The sequence below is a fragment of the Salmo trutta genome, chromosome 24 (assembly GCF_901001165.1).
Source record: "Salmo trutta chromosome 24, fSalTru1.1, whole genome shotgun sequence".
Lineage (NCBI taxonomy): Eukaryota > Metazoa > Chordata > Actinopteri > Salmoniformes > Salmonidae > Salmo > Salmo trutta.
In genome coordinates this window covers 11258935-11285500 of record NC_042980.1, presented here as the reverse complement: position 1 = coordinate 11285500, position 26566 = coordinate 11258935, and the positions used below count along the sequence as shown (strand labels likewise).

The 26566-nt window shown below is 44.4% G+C and overlaps 1 protein-coding gene across 4 annotated transcripts in view; it reads left to right on the top strand.

Moving 5' to 3' along the window:
- Positions 1-26566, top strand: part of LOC115160687 (kalirin) — a 260920-nt gene that overhangs the window by 108552 nt on the left and 125802 nt on the right. For 3 of the 4 annotated variants that reach the window (XM_029710940.1, XM_029710938.1, XM_029710942.1), the window contains exons 4-9: positions 5756-5948; positions 6591-7103; positions 12627-12749; positions 15745-15936; positions 17979-18110; positions 20933-21163. In XM_029710940.1, the coding sequence (XP_029566800.1) occupies positions 5756-5948; positions 6591-7103; positions 12627-12749; positions 15745-15936; positions 17979-18110; positions 20933-21163 (1384 nt within the window). The remainder of the gene's footprint in view (positions 1-5755; positions 5949-6590; positions 7104-12626; positions 12750-15744; positions 15937-17978; positions 18111-20932; positions 21164-26566) is intronic. The other variant, XM_029710941.1, reaches the window with a different exon arrangement.

The following is a 26566-nucleotide window of genomic DNA, read 5'->3' as shown; positions in this document are numbered from 1 at the left end:
TTATAAGGCCTTATTTTGAGGGCATAGTTTATACAGTGGCCTGAATGTCATAGTTTACAGGCCCCATCAGTCCTGTAAGTCATGCTATGCTGAAGTCATGTTATGCTGACTTGCAAAGTGATGTGTAATTATTATTGGAATCTAACATTTTGAAAATGTATTCACCAGCAACCTGCATTCAGAATTACTGCCAGGTTTGAGAAGACCAAAATATGAGACTAACTAAAGCATCTAAACTGGAACAGTGCAATAAGTCCAAGTAACAGATTGTATTATACTGAACAAAAATATAAACGCAAAATGCATTTCACTGAGTTACAGTTCATATGATGAAATCAATCAATTGAAATAAATTCATTAGGCCCTAATATATGAATTTCACATGACTGGGAATACAGATATGCATCTGTTGGTCACAGATACTTAAAAACTGCCCTCACAATTTATTTTATTTCACCTTTATTTAACCAGGTAGGCTAGTTGAGAACACGTTCTCATTTACAAGATAAAGCAAAGCAGTGCGACACAAACAACACAGAGTTACACATGGAATAAACAAGCGTACAGTCAATAACACAATAGAAAAAAAAGAAAGTCTATATACAGTGTGTGCAAATGGCGTGAGGAGGTAAGGCAATAAATAGGCCATAGTAGCGAAGTAATTACAATTTAGAAAATTAACACTGGAGTGATAGATGTGCAGATGATGATGTGCAAGTAGAGATACTGGTGTGCAAAAGAGCAGAAAAGTAAATAAAAACAATATGGGGATGAGGTAGGTAGATTGGATGGGCTATTTACAGATGGACTATTTACAGATGGACTATGTACAGCTGCAGTGATCGGTTAGCTGCTCGGATAGCTGATGTTTAAAGTTGGTGAGGGAAATAAAAGTCTCCAGCTTTAGATGAGCCTCAGGATCTCGTCACGGTATTTCTGTGCATTCAATTGCCATCGATAAAATGCAATTGTGTTCATTGTCAGTAGCTTATGCCTGCCCATACCAAAAGCCCACCGCCAACGTGAGGCACTCTACTCATTAAAAGCGATGTAAATAAGAAAAATAAGCTTTTTGTACGTATGGACAATTTCTGGGACCTTTTATTTCAGCTCATGAAACATGGGACCAACACTTTACATGTTGCGTTTATATATTTGTTCAGTGTAGTTCAGGAAAAATGTATGTTATTAATATTTGAGTAGCATAAGATGAATAAATAAGTTAATGTACATGCAAAAAGATAGATATTGAAATAAACAATAAATAAAATCTACCTGCAACAGAGCCTGCTGGGAAATATTATATGATGGTCGTGGTTTTGGTTCAACTCTGGTTATTAACACCAACACTGGGGTTGTTTTACACCATTGAGTCTTAAATTAACTATTTTCAGTGTTAATTTAACTCATAAATCAACATTAGAAATGGTACACTGAAAAATCAACACGAGTTAACATTTGCCACTTTGCTGTGTGCTATGAAAGGGGCACATCTACAGGCTTCCATACATTTCACAAACCTTTTAGAATTCTGTGGATGCCACGTCGTTCTTTATCTGGCAAGTGTTCTCCAAGGAACCTTAAGAGCTGTCTCCCAGTCCCTGCCACTGGAAAACATCCCCACAGCACGATGCTGCCACCACCATGCTTCACCGTAGGGATGGTGCCAGGTTTCCTCCAGACGTGATGCTTGGCATTCAGGCCAAAGAGTTCAGTCTTGGTTTCATCAGGCCAGAGAATCTTGTTTAGGTGCCTTTTGGCAAACTCCAAGCAGGCTGTCATATGCCTTTTACTGAGGAGCAGCTTCGGTCTGGCCACTCTACAATAAAGGCCTGCTTGGTGGAGTGCTGCAGAGATGTTTTGGTACCCTTCCCCAGATCTGTGCCTCGACACAATCCTGTCTCGGAGCTCTACGGACAATTCCTTCGACCTCATGGCTTGGTTTTTGCTCTGACATGCACTGTCAACTGTGGGACCTTATATAGACAGGTGTGTGCCTTTCCAAATCATGTCAAATCAATTGAAGTTACCACAGGTGGACTCCAATCAAGTTGTAGATACATCTCAAGGCTGATCAATGGAAACAAGATGCACCTGAGCTCAATTTCAAGTCTCATATCATATTGCAAAAATGTCTAAAAACCTGTTTTCGCTTTGTCATTAATTATTGTGTGTAGACTGATGAGGAAAAACATCTATTTAATACACTTTAGAATAAGGCTGTAACGTAACAAAATGTGAAAAAGTCAAGGCGTCGGAATACTTTACGAATGCACCAATTTGTTTCACTAGCTTGGTCTTATATCTATCAGAGCCCGGGCCATGGTTACAAATATGCAGAAAATGTTCACACTCAGTTCGTGGCATCGTGTGTGTGTGTGTGTGTGTTTTTCCCTGCGTAATCTAAACACATATATATCCTCGGGCCGATCCTTGTGGCCATGCTGTTAACTGCAGCGGAAAATGTTGGTGTGTGTGTGTGCCTGTGCGTGTGTATGCATACGTGTGTGCGCAAGTGTGTATGGTGTGTGTGCGCACATGAGTTTGTGTGTGTGTGTGTGTGTGTGTGTTTCGGGTGCTGTCAGCCAGGCGGAGTGACGGGGCTGCACTGAGTGCGTTCAGCCATTGATCAGGCCTGGCAGTGGCCCTATGAAGTCAGCTTCAAAGCCTCTCTGTGTGACCTGCTTAATGAGAGTTTAAACAGCCAGCCCAGCCCAGCCAGGGAGAGTCCCTCTAACTCCCCTCCAACTGACCCACCTCCATTACCAACACATGTCGAGAATGGAAAAGGATAAGGTAATTACAGAGCAGAGAGAAGGAAGCGGGGCGTGGCCACATGAAGTACTTCTAGAGCCGTGCTGTCAACCGTTGAGCAATGAGAGCCTCTCTCCAGACTCAAAGCGAGAAAACTCTTTTGTGGTTTTCTGTTTCTCTCTCTCGAGTAGCTTTACGTCTTTCTCGGTCTCTCTTTTCACCGGAGAGGCTGAATAAATTCACGCATATGTTTCGGTGTCAATCTTTGTCGGTGTGTGCTTTCTTTAAAGACGCTGAAAATGGTTTCATAATGAGTTGTGTGACTGTGACCGTCAGGAATTATATTAAGAACTGTGTTAATACCTCCATGTTTCAAGCAGACCACCATAGTCCCTGTGACCAAGAAAGCGAAGGTAACCTGCCTAAATGGCTACCACCCCGTAGCACTCACACGGGACCCAAACCGGCTGCGCGCGTGCGCCATCGTGCATGTATTTTGTCCCCCCACACCAAACGCGATCACGACACGCAGGTTAAAATATCAAAACAAACTCTGAACCAATTACATTAATATGGGGACAGGTCGAAAAGCATTAAACATTTATGGCAATTTAGCTAGCTAGCTTGCACTTGCTAGCTAATTTGTCCTTTAGCTAGCTTGCTGTTGCTAACTAATTTGTCCTGGGATATAAACATCAGGTTGTTATTTTAGCTGAAATGCACAAGGTCCTCTACTCCGACAATTAATCCACACATAAAACGGTCAACCGAATCATTTCTAGTCATCTCTCCTCCTAGGCAATTTTTTCTCTGGACTTTATATTGCGATTGGCAACTTTCATAAATTAGGTCCATTACCGCCACTGACCTCATTCATCTTTCAGTCACCCACGTGGGTATAACCAATGAGGAGATGGCACGTGGGTACCTGCTTCTATAAACCAATGAAGAGATGGGAGACCCAGGATTTGCAGCGCGATCTGCGTCACAAATAGAACTGACTTCTATTTTAACGCTTGGCAACGCAGATGCTCGTTCTCGCGCGCGAGCACTGTGGGTGCAATATTTGAATAATATAGATTTCTAAATGTATTTTGCAATGCGCGGGCAGTGTTGTCAGCCTGTTACAAGTAGTCCGTCATTGTAAATAATAATTTGTTCTTAACTGACTTGCCTAGTTAAATAAAATAAAATGAAGGGCTTGTAAGTAAGCATTTCACAGTAAGGTCTACACCCGTTGTATTTGACGCATCTGACAAATAAAATGTGATTTGAAACTGTAGCTCCAGCTCACAGTATCCCAGTGGCTGTTGCTTCCTTTCCCTTTTCTGTCAATGCTATTGATCCATCCCACCAGTACCCCCATCCACCCAACCTATCCCCCACTCCCCAACCTCTACCCCAGCCGTTTATTGGAATTCCCTCTCTGCGTCCAGGAAATGTTAATTCTCTCTATTTATTGGATATGTGTTTGCAGTGATAGCTACTGTGGTATTTCAGCAACAGTCTCCGTTTGTTTTGAGCTCATTGGAATTAGCTGAGCTTGCATGGGTGAGGGAAACCACAGACTGAGACAACGATGTCATAAGCACTTCAACATGTTCCCTCAATTGAAAGTGAACGAGCAAGTCCACGTCTCTATGTCCCAAATGGGACCCTATTTCCTATATAGTCCACTACGTTTGACCAGGGCCCATTGTGCTCTATAAAGGGAATAGGGTTCCATTTAGGACACATACCAAGTCGATAAATGCTGCCGTTCATTGACAATCAGTGTGGCAAAGCCAAAGGTCACGGGCTACATATCCATTGACATTTCAGCCTACAGTACCTGGAAATTAAAGTAGTGTTTTCACATAGCACCTCATCTACTCAATACAAAGGAGAAATTCATCTAACCAGTATCACTTCTCTTTTCTACTAGTAGGATGTGTATGACTGTGTCAAGGCTGTTTTCCTGTTGTCCTTGGCCCATTGAGAAGAGAAAATGGCAGGAAACAAGGGGGCCTAATAGACTGCTGTTGGTACAAATGCATTGTCTGCGTCTCAATTGGCACCCTATTCCCTATGTAGTGCACTACTTGTCACCAGAGTCCTATGGGCCCTGGTCAAAAGTAGTGCACTACATAGGGAATAGGGAGCCAATTGGGATGCAGACATTGTCTCCTGTGTGTCCCCAGTCTTCCAGCACAAAGCGATGCGGAGGATCATATTAATTGCAGAAGTAGGGGAGGCTGGAGGAGGAGGGCATGTGGCGGGCCAAAGCAATTAGAGGTTATTTTTATCTTCTTCCAATCGCGTTGGAGTACTTTCGGAGCATCAGGCCTAAGAATAGAGCGTTAATAGCATTACAGCCTCATAACCTGTTAGAAAAGTGGGGCCCTCCATTTTGCGGGGTTGAAATTGAAACAAGACTCAACAAATAAGCATTACATCTAAAGAGGACATGCCCAGGAAGAGAGAATAGGTTTGTGTGTGATATGCTATTGTTTGTATGATAATCTAAAACGACAGAGCTTAATGTCGATGACAGGCTTGTCAGAAAGTGGAATTGCCGGAGGGATCGTACCACACTGAAGGTAGAAGCAGTGCGTTAGCTGAAAACAAGTCCAATTGAACAGCGCTTGTCATTTAGTTACAGCAGTTAAACAGTTCCAGTGGTGTAATGGATGTAGCACCGTGCCTGGCTGAAAGTCCAGGGGAGTCTAAATTGACAGAGGGATATTAAGTAGGGAGTGTTGGATGGTGGTGTTGGATGGCGTGACGTCGCCCGCCCCAGCTCGACCCACGCTCCGTGGGAGTGGATGTGATGTACAGGGAATGCTGGGTACTAGGGGTTGGTTATCTCTCTCTCTTTTTTTCTCTCTCTTTCTCTCTCTTTTCCTGTCTCTTTTTCACTCACCCCCCCTTCTCTCTTTCTCACCCCTCCTCTCTCTGTTTCTCTCTCACTATCCCTCTCTCCTCTCTCTCGAATGGTCCTTTCGTCTCCTCTATCTCCCAGTGAGGATGTGTGCAAGCGAGGCTTCACGGTCATCATTGATATGCGCGGCTCCAAGTGGGACCTGATCAAGCCTCTACTGAAGACCCTGCAGGAAGCCTTCCCCGCCGAGATCTGCGTGGCGCTGATCATCAAACCCGACAACTTCTGGCAGAAGCAGAAGACCAACTTTGGCAGTGCCAAGTTTACATTTGAGGTAAGCCTCTAGCTCAGCATCGCTCGGCATGGGCGCAAACATAACCTTGTTTTGGTTGGAATGTCTACCTACTGCCCTGGACTATTTTATGTTTCATCAGTACAGACGTTTTCTCTAGTCAGCATGCCTGTTTTGATTATTTCCCATAAACGAGCCGTTTTGAGGTCGCATTTCAGCCAGAGTTGAATAGCACATTATTTTAAAGTCTAATCAATCCCAGGACTATCAGCGATACTCAACAACAGTCGCTCATTTTAACCTGTCTCTAAAGCCGAACAGGAAGCACAGAGCTGTGTTTTCAGAGGGACTGGTGAGAAATGATTATTTCCTCCCCACGATTTCCCCATCTTCTCTGCCTGTAGTGCTGTGACAGAGGTCAGCCATTAGTAGTATGCTAGGTAGTGTGAGGTTATGTTTACACCCCTCGGCCCTCCCCTCTCTCATTCCTTCCCTCCACAGTGAACATGTAGTGCTAATAAGAAACAGAACGGCTTTGTTCCAATTGTCACCCTATTCCCTACATAGAGCCTGGGCCTTGTTCGCTATATAAGGAATAGAGTACTATTTTGGACGCGTCCAATGAAGCTTGTATCCGGTTTGGGGTAACATAACGAGAGCCTCTCGATTGTGTGCTGTTGACAGACTAGCATGGTGTCAGTGGAGGGCCTGACTAAGTTGGTGGACCCGTCCCAGCTGACAGACGACTTTGAGGGCTCTCTGGAGTACAACCACGAGGAGTGGATGGATCTGCGCGTGGCCCTGGAGGAGTTCATGGGCTCTGCCGTTCACCTCCTCTCCCGCCTGGAGGACCTCCAGGAGCTGCTGGCCAAGAAGGAGTTCCCGGTGGACGTGGAGGGCTCCCGGTGCCTCATCGACGAGCACACGCAGCTCAAGAAGAAGGTGATGAAGGCTCCCGTGGAGGAGCTGGACAGGGAGGGCCAGAGGCTGCTTCAGTGTATCCGGTCCAGTGACGGGTTCTCTGGGAGGAACTGCATCTCGGGCAGCGCTGACTTCCAGAGCGTGGTGCCTAAGATCGCCAGCCTGCTGGACAAGCTGCACTCGACCAGACAGCACCTGCACCAGATATGGCACGTCCGCAAGCTCAAACTGGACCAGTGTTTCCAGCTTCGCCTCTTTGAGCAGGATGCAGAGAAGGTGAGTAACCAAAGCCCAGAGGGGCCAGAAACAACAATCACAATAACAACTGTTAAGCTGAGTTGATCTGTATATATGTGTATTTATTATGCCAAGGCAGCCAATACTCTTCCTGGGGTCCAGCGAAATTAAGGCAGTTATACCATTTTAAAAACATTACAATACATTCACAGATTTCACAACACACTGTGTGTCCTCAGGCCCCTACTCCACCACTATCACATATCTACGATACACAACGTGTGTACATGTGTGTATAGTGCGTCTGTTATCGTGTGTGTGTGTGTGTGTGTGTCTGTGTGTGTGTGTGTGTGTGTGTATAGAATTGAATAGAATATCTTTATTGTTCATAAATGGAAATTTGGCATTGTTAAAAACATTAAAAGAAACAGATCAGACAACATGATACAGCTGATTACCTCTGCAAAACAGAATAAAAATAATAAACCCGCATCACGTTAAAGACACTTTGTTGATTTGACCTTGCAGGGCGTTTCAGTAAGACCAAACGTATTGCCACACATGTGCCTTGTGTATAGTAAGGCAGGCAAACGTTGACAACGAATTTATATTAAAAGGGTTGCAAACTGATTGAGAGGTTTTGGCATATAAATATCCCGGAGTCTTGTCTTCAAATATTTATCCTTGAGGCGCATCGTGAATGTCCTCAGTACGGGAACCAATAACAAACTTTGGGCTCGATGTGATGTGAGGCCTAGGCTGCGCCCCAAATGGCACCCGGTCCCCTATATAGTGTACTATTTTGGACGTCAAAAGTAGTGCACTATGTCGGGAATAGGGTGCCATTTTAGACGTAGCATTTCTCTGTTTATGTGAAGGGCCTAAATACATAGAAAACTCTGCCATTTGTTTGTATTTATTTGAAACACATATTAAATGGGATATAATATGCTTTTATAAGGATATGTGCTTTCATAATATATTATGAAAGCAGAACGGCTCAGTACATCATTCCCTGAGATGGTATTTGGGGGAATAAACATGTATTTTGCCCACTTTTCCAAGTCATGAGATTTTTCTAAGTGGGTATTAGAGATGACAAAATACGTTATTCTCATCTACGCACTCATCTCCCTTGACAATGTCAATAACCCAAAGGTACATGTAATAATTACATGTAATTATTTTTGGTCTCTGAAAAGCTTCCAGGCTTTTAAAGGAAAACCTCATATACCCCAAATACCCCAAAACTCATTAGGAATGTCACAACATCAACTTTAATGTACGGTCAGCACATGACCTCATGTTAAGACCTATACAACTCTGGCAAGGTGGGAGACACAGGTGGGCCTCTAAGAAAAGGTGATAGTTTTTCGATGACGATGATGATATCATATGACTCTAAACAATATTTTACATTGCCAAGTCATTTCCTGCTTCGTCAAGGCAACCGGACAAATAAACTAAAGTAGAACTGCCACACAGCTAGTGTTTACAGAGAGGAAGAAAAATTATTATTATTCCCATATAACCGTGCAATATTCTCTCCAATCCCTCAAGCCAACACTCCCTCCAATAAACCCTACAATGACGAAGATGCCTTCATTTGGATAAGTGCAGTCAGTCCCTTCCCTAATGATCGTGGAGCCCCATGGGGCCTCTGATTAGTACAGGCCCAGATAATGATTAATTTCCCTGGGGACAATGCCAATCAAGGCATGGCACACGTACAGTGTACGTCCCTCCCTGTTTCCTCTCCAATTGGTGATTTACTAACAACGTGTTATACAACGCAGTCTAATCAGAACCATGATAGATTCAGCAATTCAGGTACTGGTCATTTTGTAAACTCAGATTCCCATTGGGCTATTTTGATTCTGGTCCGACCAAGCACTTGGACAGTCATAGTAGAGTTCGTGGTTGCACGCCGGTAACGTTAGTATTCGGAGCAGAGATTCAAAAGGCGCAACACATTGTTTTGCGCGACACCTTTGAAGCTCGAACATAATGAGGCTATTCTTTTTTTTGTACACTGCTGGTGAAATGAACGTGTCCGTGTGTAACCCCTGTAAAGGCAGTTCATATCTGTGTGGATTAGGACCAAAGGGAACAGTAACAGACGGAAGGCCTCATTTCACTGAGGGGAGGGAGGGAAGGGAGGGAAGGGAGGGAGGGAAGGGAGGGAGGGAGGGAGGCGAGGGAGGCAGGGAGGGAGGGAGGCAGGGAGGGGAGGATGGACGCAGGTGTTTATTGTTCCTCCTCCTCCGTAATGACCTCATGTGATCTCTGTGGCTGCATCCCGAATGGCGCCCTATAATTATTTTGTACACTACCTTTGTATGCACTCTATATAGGCAATAGCCACTTTAAACGCAGACAAAAGGAACAATTACTGGCCGCCGTCGGCTCCACGTCATCGTCTTCCCCGGCTACCATGCACCGGTGACGATCCAAAACATCGATTTTTTTCCCCACAAAAAGGCTCAAATGGATTTTAGTGAGGAGAGTTGTAGGTTATGCTCTGTAGAGAAAATAATATCTGTCGTACCATCAATTGGTTTCTTTCAAGGAATGTGGCATTTTTCCAGAGTACATTTTTTGCTTTATGATGATGGTCATTTAAGGATAATGATTTGTAAATGATAAATGCCCGTCATCGCTCTTTTTTCCCAACTAGCTCTCCTCTATTCATCATCTTCAAGTGAATATGATAGGGAGTCATTTATCAGCATTATCAACTTACTGCTCTGAGTCAGAATTTCTACCCCCCCAGGCCCCCCCCCCAAAAAAAACAGCTAACAGTCATTGAGCTAATTAATTCTTTAGCCAGCTTCTCTTCATTTGATTTGTAAGATATTAGATTAAGCTGTCAAGATGTGATTTAATAAGCATGACAAGTAGGAGAATTTATAAGTAAGTTGTCAATCATATGGTCTTTCAAGTCTTTTGACAATAAAATCGATTTCATCAAACCCTAGTTTGAGGGAAAGAAATATGCATCAAACCAAAAGATATGGAGGAGCACTATTTCCAAGGCATTTTTCAGCTTTTCCCATTCTATTTGTAAAAAATATTTCTCATTGAATAAATAGAATACATTTAACTGCAATTTCATTGTTGTTTCATACGATAATAATGAATATAGCATTATTTATCAAACAGCTTCTGAAACAGAGAAAATTGAAACGCCACCGCTGTAATCTGTTACATCGGTACGAACACATCGGACGACTAATTCCCTTTATAAGGACTTCCATCGGAAGGCAGCGGCGAGAGGTCACACCAGCGTCAATGTTTAATTAACAGCTCGATCAAACCTGATTAAATAGGTTTGTTCTAATGTCGCAGGCTCTTCAGAGCGGAGATGTAAAGCTGCTGGCCTAGAGAGCTGTTCCTGTGTCACCCAATAATCACGCTAGTCACGCCACCATCATTTTATATTGTATTATATAGTCAAGCATGCTGTCCAGGATTTTAAAGAGAGATGACTGCATTTGATTAAATCTGATCAATATTGTATTATTAATGCCAAGGAGAGGACTATAGTATCATGTAATGAATAGAATGTTTCTCTGCTGTGGCTTAGGGTGGTCTAGTGGTCTAGACCGCTGCCTCTGGAACACATATACACTGCTGAAGCGTGGGTTCAAGTACAGCCCTCTGCTATTTTCTATATCTTTCCTCTTTATCCAGTCCACAAAAAAACTCAAATAAAAAAAAAATGTATCTGCTGTCCTAAACTATCAATGGGAATGTCTAATATATATATACTGCTCAAAAAAATAAAGGGAACACTTAAACAACACATCCTAGATCTGAATGAAAGAAATAATCTTATTAAATACTTTTTTCTTTACATAGTTGGATGTGCTGACAACAAAATCACACAAAAATAATCAATGGAAATCCAATTTATCAACCCATGGAGGTCTGGATTTGGAGTCACACTCAAAATTAAAGTGGAAAACCACACTACAGGCTGATCCAACTTTGATGTAATATCCTTAAAACAAGTCAAAATGAGACTCAGTAGTGTGTGTGGCCTCCACGTGCCTGTATGACCTCCCTACAACGCCTGGGCATGCTCCTGATGAGGTGGCGGATGGTCTCCTGAGGGATCTCCTCCCAGACCTGGACTAAAGCATCCGCCAACTCCTGGACAGTCTGTGGTGCAACGTGGCGTTGGTGGATGGAGCGAGACATGATGTCCCAGATGTGCTCAATTGGATTCAGGTCTGGGGAACCGGCGGGCCAGTCCATAGCATCAATGCCTTCCTCTTGCAGGAACTGCTGACACACTCCAGCCACATGAGGTCTAGCATTGTCTTGCATTAGGAGGAACCCAGGGCCAACCGCACCAGCATATGGTCTCACAAGGGGTCTGAGGATCTCATCTCGGTACCTAATGGCAGTCAGGCTACCTCTGGTGAGCACATGGAGGGCTGTGCGGCCCCCCAAAGAAATGCCACCCCACACCATGACTGACCCACCGCCATGCTGGAGGATGTTGCAGGCAGCAGAACGTTCTCCACGGCGTCTCCAGACTCTGTCACGTCTGTCACGTGCTCAGTGTGAACCTGCTTTCATCTGTGAAGAGCACAGGGCGCCAGTGGCGAATTTGCCAATCTTGGTGTTCTCTGGCAAATGCCAAAAGTCCTGCACGGTGTTGGGCTGTAAGCACAACCCCCACCTGTGGATGTCGGGCCCTCATACCACCCTCATGGAGTCTGTTTCTGACCGTTTGAGCAGACACATGCACATTTGTGGCCTGCTGGAGGTCATTTTGCAGGGCTCTGGCAGTGCTCCTCCTGCTCCTCCTTGCACAAAGGCAGAGGTAGCGGTCCTGCTGCTGGGTTGTTGCCCTCCTACGGCCTCCTCCACGTCTCTTGATGTACTGGCCTGTCTCCTGGTAGCGCCTCCATGCTCTGGACACTACGCTGACAGACACAGCAAACCTTCTTGCCACAGCTCGCATTGATGTGCCATCCTGGATGAGCTGCACTACCTGAGCCACTTGTGTGGGTTGTAGACTCCGTCTCATGCTACCACTAGAGTGAAAGCACCGCCAGCATTCAAAAGTGACCAAAACATCAGCCAGGAAGCATAGGAACTGAGAAGTGGTCTGTGGTCCCCACCCGCAGAACCACTCCTTTATTGGGGGTGTCTTGCTAATTGCCTATAATTTCCACCTGTTGTCTATTCCATTTGCACAACAGCATGTGAAATGTATTGTCAATCAGTGTTGCTTCCTAAGTGGACAGTTTGATTTTACAGAAGTGTGATTGACTTGGTGTTACATTGTGTTGTTTAAGTGTTCCCTTTATTTTTTTAAGCAGTGTATATGACAGTCCTATATATATATATATATATTATGCCAAGTATGTTCCATTTATATGTGTGCTTTCATTTTTGTATGGGTGGCCCCCAGCAGGAATTGAAACCGCAATGCTGGTGTTGCAAGCTCCATGCTGGGCCACACAGGACCAACTGGGCCACACAGGACTAGTAACCCAACCAGTAACGTAACCAATCTCATGCATTTGATCTGTGTTCCCACCATAGATGTTTGACTGGATCAGTCACAATAAGGAAGTGTTCCTGCAGAGCCACACAGAGATCGGCGTCAGCTACCAGCACGCCGTGGACCTCCAGACGCAGCACAATCACTTTGCCATGAATTCTATGGTATGTGAGGACTGTCAATGATATGTGAGGACGGTCAGTGGTATGTGAGGATTGTCAGTGGTATGTGAGGACTGTCAGTGATATATGAGGACTGTCAGTGATATGTGAGGACTGTCAGTGATATGTGAGGACGGTCAGTGGTATGTGAGGACGGTCAGTGGTATGTGAGGACTGTCAGTGATATGTGAGGACTGTCAGTGATATGTGAGGACTGTCAGTGATATGTGAGGACTGTCAGTGATATGTGAGGACTGTCAGTGGTATGTGATGACGGTCAGTGGTGTGTGAGGACTGTCAGTGGTGTGTGAGGACTGTCAGTGGTGTGTGAGGACTGTCAGTGGTGTGTGAGGACTGTTTGTGGTGTGTGAGGACTGTCAGTGGTATGTGATGACTGTCAGTGGTATGTGAGGACTGTCAGTGGTGTGTGAGGACTGTCAGTGGTGTGTGAGAACTGTCAGTGGTGTGTGAGGACTGTTTGTGGTGTGTGAGGACTGTCAGTGGTGTGTGAGGACTGTTTGTGGTGTGTGAGGACTGTCAGTGGTGTGTGAGGACTGTTTGTGGTGTGTGAGGACTGTCAGTGGTGTGTGAGGACTGTTTGTGGTGTGTGAGGACTGTCAGTGGTGTGTGAGGACTGTCTGTGGTGTGTGAGGACTGTCTGTGGTGTGTGACTATCTGTGGTGTGTGAGGACTGTCTATGGTGTGTGAGGACTGTCTGTGGTGTGTGAGGACTATATGGTGCTTGGGGATGAAGTGGTTTGTGGGTACTATGAGGTATATGAGGACTGTCTATGGTGTGTGATTGTGGTGTGTGTGACCTACATAATATATGACTATATGGTGTGTGAGGACTGTCTGTGGTTTGTGAGGACTATATGGTTGGTGAGGACTTTCTGTGGTGCATGGGGACAGGGGATCTAATAATATGGATGATGTCAATGGTCCTTGAGTCATGCCTCAGTGATTTCACTTTGTATGAGTAAGAGTTGAATTATTGAAAGGCATGTTCTAGGATGGGGTCAAAAGGCCTTTCAATTACTGGATTGGTATTTATATGAGGGTTGTTAAAAGAAAAACGTACTCCCCCATTTGACAGCTATCATTGATATAGTACAGGCCACTGGCGGTGGAGAGCAGAATTGAGTTTTAAATATAAACACACATACTCTGATTATTATCGCTCTGCTGTAACAGCAGGGTACTTCCTCAGTGTTGATTTTATTTCCTCTGGTTAGCCTCACCAGTAACACTGCCATTAAAATAACTGTTAGGGTTAACTCCCAAATGGCACCCTATTCCCTATATAGTGCGCTACTTTTGATCGGTCCCTTTACTGCTAGTTACATATGTACATATCTACCTCAGTTACCTCGTAAACCTGCACATCGACTCTACCAGTAACCCGTGTCTGTAGTTATCGTTGTGTGTTTTACTTTTCGATTATTTCCCCATCTTCTTCCTCTCTGCATTGTGGGAAGGTCCCGTAAGTAAGCATCTCACTGTTAGTCCACACCTGTTGTTTACGAAGCGTGTGACGAATAACGTTTTGATTTGGTTGATTTGATTTGAGCCCTATGGGCCTAAATAGGGAATAGGGTGCCTATTGGGATACACCTTACAGTAGGCAATGACCTCTACTGTAGTTTTGCTCTGGAGACATGCCTGATACTATTTGGATGAGAAATCAAGCTATTTATATACCGAGACACAAACCAAGAGTCTCACACGGCATGCGCACACATGCACATTTCAATGGCATAATAACGCTGGGCCGTATGGCGAGATCCTCTGCCATCTCCTCCAGTAATCATTGGGGAGAATCATCTGTCCCCAAATCCCCAGCTCTGTGTGTATTCGGGAGCAGGCCTGTTGAGTTATTCGTGTTTGGCACCGATGTGCAGACACATACAGGCACACAGGAGGCCCTTCACAGCAGCGTGTGTGTGTCTTTGTGTGTGGCTGTGTGTGCTCCCTCCTCTCCAGTCCTCACAGCCTGCTGTGTCTTCATCGACCTGCTGCTGGGCTGGGCTGGGCAGGGCTGCACACAGCAGTCGTCAGAGGGGGTAAACAGACACAGGCACAGAACAGAACCACACTGGCCAAAAACCACTCACACACAGAGGCATTTCTGCTCTCACTGAAGAACCTCGCTCTCTCTCTTTCTCTCTCTTTCTCCGCTCTCTCTCTCTCTCTCTGCTCTCCACTCTCTCCCCCCTTGGCTCTCTCTCTCCACTCCCCCCCACTCTCTCTCTTTCTCTATTGCTCCTTCTCGTTATCCCTCTCTCTGCTCTCTGCTCATACAGACTCCCGACTCCCGACTCATACTGTTATTATGTTTTAGCGTGAGTCTTGGCTCAGCGTGCTCAGCGTGCAGCCACCATGTCTGAGCGTAGTTCATTAAGCCCTGCTTGAAACCTACGAGCTGTTCGTTTTGATGGCTTCATTAGCAGTTCTAATCAGGTTAGCGGTAAATAAAGCCCACGGTGGGTGCATCGTGTGAAGCTGATAAATGGATGGGCCTAAAGCGGCCAGAGATGATGAGACTCCCATAGTGGGGAAGGAAGGGGGATGGGTTTTGGGAACTACAGAGCCAGATGGCAGTAAAGAGCGTGTGTGTCAAAGGCATCAGGGGTGGCCTGCCAGAGAGAGAGAGAGATTCCCTGAAAGCTGCAGAATTCTGTCACGCTTGTTGTCGCTAAGCTCTACACCATCACTTCTCGGCGGGCTGGCTCGCGTGTCATGTCTGTGTCATGTTAAGGTGTATCATTGCGTGTTTGGCTATGAAGTGATACGACACCACTAGGTATAGCTAGACACACCACAGAGACCAAGCCCTACACAGTTTGTCTACTTTGATTCAGTCATTTCTACGTTAATAAATGTCAATATATCCGGAATTAAATCAAATACTGTTTATCCCAAATTGAATGAAATAAACCCGGAATCTTTTCCCATAATATATAATATCTTCTTCACGTGTGTCCCTCCCTCTGTGCAGAACGCCTATGTGAACATCAACCGGATCATGTCGGTGGCGACGCGGCTGTCGGAGGCGGGCCACTACGCCTCGCAGCAGATCAAACAGATCTCGGCCCAGCTGGACCAGGAGTGGAAGAGCTTCGCCGCCGCCCTGGACGAACGCAGCACCATCCTGGCCATGTCGGCCGTCTTCCACCAGAAGTCGGAACAGGTACGGTGACAGTAGGCTGAAACCCCTTACTGTTGTGTTACAGCCTGAATAAAACATTTTTATGAAATAGATGTTTTTCTCTCACCCATCTACACACAATACACCATAATGAAAAAGTGAAAACATGTTTTTAAACATTTTTGCAAATGTATTGAAAATGAAATACTGAAATATATGTTAGAATCACCTGTGGCGGCGATTACAGCTGTGACTCTTTCTGGGTAAGTCTCTGAGAGCTTCGCCCACCTGGAATGTACAATATTTGCCCATTATTATTTTCAAAATTCTTCAAGCTCTGTCAAATTGGTTGTTGATCATTGGTAGACAACCATTTTCGAGTCTTGCCATAGATTTTCAAGCAGATTTAAGTCCAAACTGTAACTCGGCCACTCAGGTAAATTCACTGTCTACCTGGTAAGCAACTCCAGTGTAGATTTGGCCTTGTGTTTCAGGTTATTGTCCTGCTGAACGCTGAATTAATCTCCCAGTGTGGTGGAATGCAGACTGAAACACGTTTTCCTCTAGCATTTTGCCTGTGCTTAGCTCCATTCCATAATTTTGTTATCCAGAAAAACTCCCCGGTCCTTAACGAATACAAGCATACCCATAACATGATGCATCCACCACTATGCTTGAAAACATGGAGAGTGGTACTCAGTAATGTGTTGTAGTGTATTTTCTCCAAACATAACACTTTGTATTCAGGACCAACATTTTTTTTTTACAGTATTACTTCAGTGCCTTGTTGCAAACAGGATGCATGTTTTGAAATATTTTTATTCTGTACAGGCTTCCTTCTTTTCACTCTGTCACTTAGGTTAGTATTGTGGAGTAACACAGTTGTTGATCCATCCTCAGTTTTCTCCTATGACAGCCATTAAACTCTTTAACTGTTTTAAAGTCACCATTAGCCTCACGGTGAAATCCCTGAGGTTTCCTTCCTCTCCGGCAACTAAGTTAGGCAGGACGCCTGTATCTTTGTAGTGACTGGGTGTATTGATACACCACCCAAAGTGTAAATAATAACTTCACCATGCTCAAAGGGATATTCATTGTCTGCTTTTTTTAACCCATCTACCAATAGATGCCCTTCTTTGCGTGGCATTGGAAAACCTCCCTTGTCTTTGTGGTTGAATCTGTGTTTGAAATTCACTGCTCAACTGAGGGACCCTACAGATAATTGTATGTGTGTTGTAGAGAGATGAGGTAGTCATTAAAAAATCATGTTAAACACTATTATTGCACACAGAGTGAGTCCATTAAACTTATTATTTGACTTGTTAAGCAAATGTTTACTCCTGAATTTATTTAGGCTTGCCATAACAAAGGGGAAAATACTTATTGACTCAAGACATTAGAGCTTTTCATTTTTATTAATTTCAAAACGTTTTGGAAAAATATAATTCCACTTTGACACTATGTGGTATTCTGTATAGGCTATTGTCAGACAAATCTACATTTAATACATTTTAAATTCAGGCTATAACACCACAAAATGTGGTAAAAGTCACGGGGTCTGAATAATTTCTGAATCCTAACTTGAAGTCTGAGCACGTAACGCAGACCTTTGTGTAAAGCACGTATTGATGTGAAAGGGAGATTTGCATGAAATTTCAAGATGTCACCGTCCCTGAAGTCAGACCACAGGCGATCTGAGAGAGATAGGAATGTCGGCTGCTGCCTGTTGCTGTGTAGAGGTAGTTAAGATAGACCTGCGTTGCCTTGGCAGCAGCTACTATGATGCTGAGTGTTTGGGGCTTCAGGTGTGCACAGGGGGGGGGATACTGCTGCCTGTCAGAAAGCACTTAGCCAATGATCCAGGGTTACCTTAGCCTCTTGTAAAGATGCCTTGTCTGCCTCCATACCTTCCTTCCTACCTCCCTGCCTCCCTCCCTCCCTGCCTGCCTCCCTCCTCGCCTGCCTTCCTCCCTGCCTTCTCTCTTCCCGTCTCTGTCTACGAAATGACTCACATTGCTCTGTTGATTGGTCTATTTGTCTCTGTTCTGTTGTGTGAATATGTCTCTTGGCCTGTATCCATGCAGTTCCTGGCTGGGGTGGAGGCCTGGTGCAAGATATGCAGTGAAGGGGGGCTGCCCTCGGAGATGCAGGACCTGGAGCTGGCCATCCACCACCACCAGACCCTCTATGAACAGGTGACGCAGGCCTACACCGAGGTGAGACACCCTCACAACACTGACTCAGCTACAGCACTAACTAAACACTGGTTTATAGTGCAACCTGGTCTCAAGGCCATTTGTATGATTTGGGATGTTTTTGGTGTCCCCCCATTTAATATGACACAGTTGAAGTCGGAAGTTTACATACACCTTAGCCAAATACATTTAAACTCAGTTTTTCCACAATTCCTGACATTTAATCCGAGTAAAGATTCCCTGTCTTAGGTCAGTTAGGATCACCACTTTATTTTAAGAATGTGAAATATCAGAATAATAGTAGAGAGAATGATTTATTTCAGCTTTTATTTCTTTCATCACATTCCCAGTGGGTCAGAAGTTGTGTGTGTGTGTACACTCAATTAGTATTTGGTAGCATTGCCTTTAAATTGTTTAACTTGGGTCAAACGTTTCGGGTAGCCTTCCACAAGCTTCCCACAATAAATTGGGTGAATTTTGGCCCATTCCTGTTGACAGAGCTGGTGTAACTGAGTCAGGTTTGTAGGCCTCCTTGCTCGCACCAGCTTTTTCAGATCTGCCCACAAATGGGATTGAGGTCAGGGCTTTGTGATGGCCACTCCAATACCTTGACTTTGTTGTCCTTAAGCCATTCTGCCAGAACTTTGGAAGTATGCTTGGGGTCATTGTCCATTTGGAAGACCCATTTGCGACCAAGCTTTAACTTCCTGACTGATGTCTTGAGATGTTGCTTCAATATATCCACCTAATTTCCCTCCGCATGATGCCATCTATTTTGTGAAGTGCACCAGTCTCTCCTGCAGCAAAGCACGGTTGGGATGGTGTTCTTCGGCTTGCAAGCCTCCCTCTTTTTCCTCCAAACAAAACGATGGTCATTATGGCCAAATAGTTATATTTTTGTTTCATCAGACCAGAGGACATTTCTCCAAAAAGTACGATCTTTGTCCCCATGTGGAGTAGCAACCGTAGTCGGGCTTTTTTATGCCGGTTTTGGAGCAGTGGCTTCTTCTTTGTTGAGCAGCCTTTCAGGTTATGTCAATATAGGACTCGTTTTACTGTGGCTATAGATACTTTTGTACCTGTTTCCTCCAGCATCTTCACAAGGTCCTTTGCTGTTGTTCTGGGATTGATTTGCACTTTTCGCACCAAAGTACGTTCATCTCTGGGAGACAGAAATCGTCTCCTTCCTGAGCAGTATGACGGCTGCGTGGTCCCATGGTGTTTATACTTGCGTACTATTGTTTGTACAGATGAATGTGGTACGTTCAGGCATTTGGAAATTGCTCCCAAGGATGAACCAGACTTGTGGAGGTCTACAATTTTTTTTCTGAGGTCTTGGCTGATTTCTTTTGATTTTCCCATGATGTCAAGCAAAGAGGCACTGAGTTTGAAGGTAGGCCTCGAAATACATCCACAAGTACACCTCCAATTGACTCAAATTATGTCAATTAGCCTATCAGAAGCTTCGAAAGCCATGACATACTTTTCTGGAATTTTCCAAGCTGTTTACAGGCACAGTCAACTTAGTGTATGTAAACTTCTGACCCACTGGAATTGCGATACAGTGAATTATAAGTGAAATAATCTGTCTGTAAACAATTGTTGGAAAAATTACTTGAGTCATGCACAAAGTAGATGTCCTAACCGACTTGCCAAAGCTATAGTTTGTTAACAAGAGATTTGTGGAGTGGTTGAAAAACAACTTTTAATGACTCCAACCTAAGTGTATGTAAACTTCCGACTTCAACTGTATGTTATGTTACGAGTGGAATAGCAGTCGTACACTAACTGAAGATCTGGTTTATAGTGGCATTCTTTGTTAGTTTAAAATCCCACCACATAGCTTTCAAGGAGAATTCCCACAGTGGTAATGACCCTTTTATGTCTTTCCAAGGATGGCATGAGGTTTTGGTTTTTCAAAGACCATCATAAGTTATCTAAACATGATCGTAAACAATCTAAACGTGGATGTCCGTTGTACATTGCTTTGAAATATTGCCCTTAAATTAAACCTGACCAGACACATACTGTAACTCTATCAGGACCATTTTTACCTTCGACTATGTTTATGTATTGTACCTACAGTTTTGCATCAAATAGGACCTTTTCCCACCACATTAAATCCAGCTGATTTGCACCTTGTGTGACACATGGCCTGTAATACGTGGACCACTGTCCATCCAAGTCAGATTGACTTCCCACAGAAGATCCCGTGTGATGATAGGTTTGTGTAGCATTTCACTAGATGCCTCTGCACCACACTGACTTTTGTGCTTGCTTGTTTTATTTTAGTGTCATATCTGAAAAGGTTGCTAAAAGCGTCTCTGGTTTGAACCAAAAAAAGAAAGGGTTGGCTTTTCTGTTCCATATTGTGCCACAGATGAAGACAACAATACCCATCCCCATGCACCCAAATTACATATCATTTAGTCGTTTGCATTGGAAATGAAATTACAGCTCTGACCAGCTTGATTTAGTATCATACATGGACAGCTAGAACAGGCCAGGAAGGGATTTGATCAGAAGAGAGATGATTAGCACAGAACTGACATTCAAAAATCCTTATTTTCCTTCACTTTTTCTTTCCATATAATCAACCAAAGATTTGACTGACGTGACCGGCTGCAATATGAATCTTTTCAGTCAAATCTTTATTTAATGCAGATATAAAGTTGCTAAAGGGCGGTAACTTTCCCTAAATTCCCAGGTTTTCCATAAATCCCAGTTGGAGGATTCCTGGATTCAAGGAATATGGAATATACAAGAAATCCGTGAAGCCTCCAACTAAGATTTCTGTTTCAGTTATGTAACTCTCCTAATGTCATGTCCCTCTCTGTCACCAGGTCAGTCAGGATGGCAAGGCCCTACTGGATGTCCTCCAGAGACCACTGAGCCCAGGGAACTCGGAGTCTCTGACGGCCACAGCCAACTACTCCAAGGCGGTCCACTGTATCCTGGACGTGGTCCACGAGGTTCTGCACCACCAGAGACGCCTGGAGAGCATCTGGCAGCACCGCAAAGTCCGCCTGCACCAGAGGCTACAGCTCTGTGTGTTCCAACAGGACGTCCAACAGGTACACACATGCATGAACGTAGTGCACCGTAGGGATTAGGACACAGTGTAAATGGAAAGGCTGTGTCTTCAGGCATCTGTTTGGGCACCACCTCTTCAGTCTCTTGCCAGGTGTCGTGGGAGTTATGGAGGTAAAGGATTCAGCCTGTGTCAATTCTTTCTGACACACTAGTTTGGTAACAGTACGAGGGTTAGTAGGCCATGGTGTCAATCTCAATGTCTTTTAGTTTTTCTTTTAGTTTAACCCGTTTTAGAAAACACAGTTCATTGCCCTGATACTGCATTTTACTGCAGCCAAATCTTTACATCTCCACTGTTCATTTGGCTCTGTGCCAACTCCTGGTTTGTAAAAGGAATCCATATCTCAAACGAGCAGCATGAAGAAAGAGGAGATTTGTCAACAGTTGTCTGTACTTTTCCTCTAATATTTTTTGCTTGGAAAAGTGCCCAGAAGTACAGTGAGTTTACCTTGCATTAGCCATTTTGTAGAACGGAGAGAGAGAGAAAGCTGCACAGACTGGGGGTGTGTCCCAAATTCCACCCTATTCCCTATACATTACACTAATAATTCCAACAGCAGCACTGAGCCAAGTCTCTGAGCCAAATCAAGATCTGACCTCTGATCAGCCAAAAGCCAAACCATGCAGAACCAATCCACCAGGGACACTGGAGCACTGTTGACTCAAGCCTTACTTACCTCACAAACTTCATGAATAATTACTAGGCATAATCTTGGAACATTTTACCATGGATTCAATGGCCTAAAAAAGCAATGCTGTGTAATATAACACACTTGTGTGTGTGTGTGTGTGTGTGTGTGTGTGTGTGTGTGTGTGTGTGTGTGTGTGTGTGTGTGTGTGTGTGTGTGTGTGTGCGTGTGCGTGTGTGTTCAATAGGGTATGTGTGAGTGAGTGAGCGAGCGAGCGAGCGAATCAGCTTGCTCGGTCAAGTCACTCAACGTCTCTCACACCTTCCTCCTTTCTCAATATGGCTCCCTTTGGGTGAATACCTCTCCTCTCCCTCTCCCCCCTCCTCTCATATCTCCTCCTCTCCCTACCTCTTTCTCACTCTGATAACGAGCCCACTGCTCCCTCACCGAGGCAAACATTACTGTAGGGCTGCATCCCAAATGGCACCCTATCCCCTATATAGTGCACTACTTAGGGAATAGGGTGTCGTTTGAGATGCAGCTTAAACACAGAAGAAGTAAATGCGATGGATCTCCCCATTCATTGAAGCAGCTGATCTGGTAGGAAGAGCCCCTCCATGGGCATGGGCTGGGTAGTCTTTCCTGATACCTTCTAAGTGACATTCTACAACGGGTTAGTCAAAACAAGCTGTGTGATTGGTTGAGACGCATTCTAAGCCATACTATACTAAACGGAAATATAAACGCAACATGCAACAATTTCAAAGATTTTACTGAGTTACAGTTCATATAAGGAAATCAGTCAATTCAAATAAATGATTTAGGTCCTAATCTATGGATTTCACATGACTGGGAATACAGATATGCATCTGTTGGTAGGGATGTGGATCAGAAAACCAGTCAACATCTGGTGTGACCACCATTTGCGTCATACAGCGTGTCACATCGCCTTTGTATAGAGTTGAGGCCGTTGATTGTGGCCTGTGGAATGTTGTCCCACTCTTCTTCAATGGCTGTAATGAAGTTGCTGGAAATTGGCGGGAACTGGAACATGCTGTCATACTCGTCGATCCAGAGCATCCTAAACATGCTCAATGGGTGACATGTCTGGTGAGTATGAAGGCCAAGGAAGAACTGGGAGATTTTAAGCTTCCAGGAATTGTGTAAAGATCCTTGCGACATGGGACTGTGCATTATCATGTGGAAACATGGGGTGATGGCGGCAGATATATAGCACAACAATGGGACTCAGGATCTCACAGTATCTCTCTACATTCAAATTGCCATGGATAAAATGTAATTGTGTTGATGCCTGCCCAAACCATAACAACACCGTCACCATGGGGCACTCTGTTGAAAATGTTGACGTCAGCAAATCGATCACCCAGACAACACCATACACGTGTGGTCTGCGGTTGTGAGGCCGGTTGGACGTACTGCCAAATTATCTAAAATGACATTGGAAGCGGCTTATGGTAGAGAAATGAACATTCAATTCTCTGACAACAGTTCTGGTGGACATTCCTGCAGTAAGCATGCCAATTGCACACTCCCTCAAAACTTTAGACATCTGTGGAATTATGTTGTGTGACAAAACTGCACATTTTAGGGTGGCCTTCTATTGTAACCAGCAAGGTGCACCTGTTTAATAATCAGTAGTGTTGCATGGGTAAAATTACTGGGGAAAAAATTACCCCCCCCCCAATATTACAACCTGTGTTGTGATAATTGCGTTGTTTGTGAACAGGCAGAGAGCTCGGGTGGTTGTTGTCCTTGATGATCTTTTTGGCCTTCCTGTGACATCGGGTGCTGTAGGTGTCCTGGAGGGCATGTAGTTTGCCCCCGGTGATGCGTTGTGCAGACCGCACCACCCTCTGGAGAGCCCTGCGGTTGTGGGCGTTGCAGTTGCCGTACCAGGCGGTGATACAGTCCGTCAGGATGCTCTCAAATGTGCATCTATAAAAGTTTGTGAGAGTTTTAGGTGACAAGACACATTTTTCCAGCCTCCTGAGGTTGAAGAGGCGCTGTTGCACCTTCTTCACCATACTGTCTGTGTGGGGGGACCATTTCAGTTTGTCCGTGATGTGTACACTGAGGAACTTAAAACTTTCTACCTTCTCCACTGCTGTCCCGTCGATGTGGATAGGGGGATTCTCCCTCTGCTGTTTCCTGAAGTCCATTATCCTCTCCTTTGTTTTGTTGACGTTCAGTGAGAGGTTGTTTTCCTGACACCACACTCCGAGTGCCCTCACCTCCTTCCTATAGGCGTTGTTGTTGTCTCGTCGTTGTTGGTGATCAAGCCTACTACTGTTGTGTCATCTGCAAACTTGATCGAGTTGGAGGCGTGTATGACCACGCAGTCATGGGTGAACAGGGAGTACATGCATCCTTGTGGGGCCCCAGTGTTGAGGATCAGCAAAGTGGAGATGATGTTTCCTACCTTCACCACCTGGGGGCGGCCCATCAGGAAGTCCAGGACCCAATCGCACATGGCGGGGTTGAGACCCAGGACCTCAAGCTTAGTGATGAGCTTGAGGAGGAGAAGGAGAGCCCACAGTACTTGGTAGCGGGCCTTGTCGGTGGCACTGTGTTATCCACAAAGCTGGCAAAGAAGGTGTTTAGTTTGTCTGGAAGCGAGACGTCGGTGTCCGTGACGTGGCTGGTTTTCTTTTTGCAGTCCGTGATTGTCTGTAGACCCTGCCACATACGTCTCGTGTCTGAGCCGTTGATTTGCGACTCCACCTTGTCCCCATTCTGACATTTTGTTTGTTTGATTGCCTTGCGGAGGGAATACCTCGAGCACCATTTCAACTCCAACGTTTCAACATCATCTAATCACCTATGCTTCGTCTAATACAGTGACAACTAAAAGATACCAAAAACAATTTAGTCCAATCAAAATAAGCTAAATATGATGTGGCTGTCCATGGTTCTGATTTCTATGTGCGTTTGTGTGTGTGCGTGTGTGCACGTTCATGCATGTAGAAAAACATGTTGACTCACCCTACTTGTAGAGAAACGCCAACGCCATCGTCCTCTCTTTCATGTTGACAAAACAGTCTATCACTCTGTCGTACAGTGCACACTTTTATTTTTGTTGTCCTAGGCTACCTGGCTAAAATGCTTGCTCGCTAGCCTAACTTCCATTCATGGGCAACGTTAGCTAGTTAACATTAGCCTTCTACATTGAGCTACATATTGAACTTCCATCGTCTCAGGCCAGGGGCACAACAATGTATGACTAAATGGTTGGATTAGAATATCCGTTATAAACATTGGCCAGTGTAGAGAATTAAGTAAAATCACAATCCCAAATCCCTATCTCCATCCATGGCTAATTTAGGAATGGGCCAATTTTAGCTAGCCACCGGAGGACAACAACACAACGAGATGTAACAATTCAAGGTTTTCTGTCAATGACGTATCCTCTCAATGGGATTTGATAGGAGTGACGTGAAAATCCTGGCTTCCCTTGACACTTTTTGTTGTTGTTGGTGTGCCAGGACCATTCACAGTTTAGCTCAAGACTGATTGTCAAATTTTTATACCTTTTTTTGTCAAGGGAGGCATGATGCTCGCTGGCTTCTCTTGCCTTCAATACTACGGGTGGCAACAATGTCATACTCGTTTGGACCAGACAGCATCAGATAGATGGCCTACACGTAGAGAGACAAGAGGGGCGCTGTTTCACTGCCTCGGATGCTTTCTCCTGTGAGATAGATTCAGCCTCTTGCGAACTGAAGGAAAATGATCAAACACAGAGAGACGAAAGATAAATTGTTTTGGGAAAAAAATTAAACGTACATTTTTGGGGGAATGCCTTTCTTCCCTTGGCATCCATGAATACACCCCACTGGTAGTGATCATGCTGTTTAATCAGGTTCTTGATATGCCACACCTGTCAGGTGGATGGATTATCTTGGCAAAGGAGAAGTGCTCACTAATGGAAACAAATTTGTGCACCACATTTGAGAGAAAAATATGCTTTTTGTGCATATGTAACATTTCTGGGATCTTTTATTTCAGCTCATGAACACTTTACATGTTGCGTACATTTCTTTGTTCAGTGTAAAAAAACCTGTTTAGCATGGGTAAGCCTATGATGCAAAAATAGGCATCTTGTTTTCTGTTCTATCTGAGAAATCATTGCGCATCCAGTGTCCCATCAGCCCAGCCAGCCAATTCATTAATTTGAGCTCCACTGTAAAAAGCATCTAGATATTATTTCCCCTTGCTTCTAGCCTAACATTTGGTTTGCAACAATGGGTGTTTGTACAAATGTTGCTGTCGCTCGACATTTGCAACATTGAAATTCGATCTCTACTGTTCTATTGAGAATAAACGTCTCAGGACGAGACAGACATTTTTTCTCAGCCAGTTGAAATCATGAATCGGCATCATTTTATCATTTTATCATTTTATCAGAAATACAGTGCAGACATTGTTAATGTTGTAAATTAATATTGTAGCTGGAAACGCCAGATTTTTATGGAATATCTACATAGCCGTACAGAGGCCCATTATCAGCAACCATCACTCCTGTGTTTCAATGGCACGTTGTGTTAGCTAATCCAAGTTTATAATTTTAAAAGGCTAGTTGATCATTAGAAAACCCTTTTGCAATTATGTTAGCACAGCTGAAAACTCTTGCCTAGAAGGCCAGCATCTCGGAGTTGCCTCTTCACTGTTGACGTTGAGACTATCGATACATATAGTGCACAACTTTTGATTAGGCCCCATATGGCTCTGTTTAAA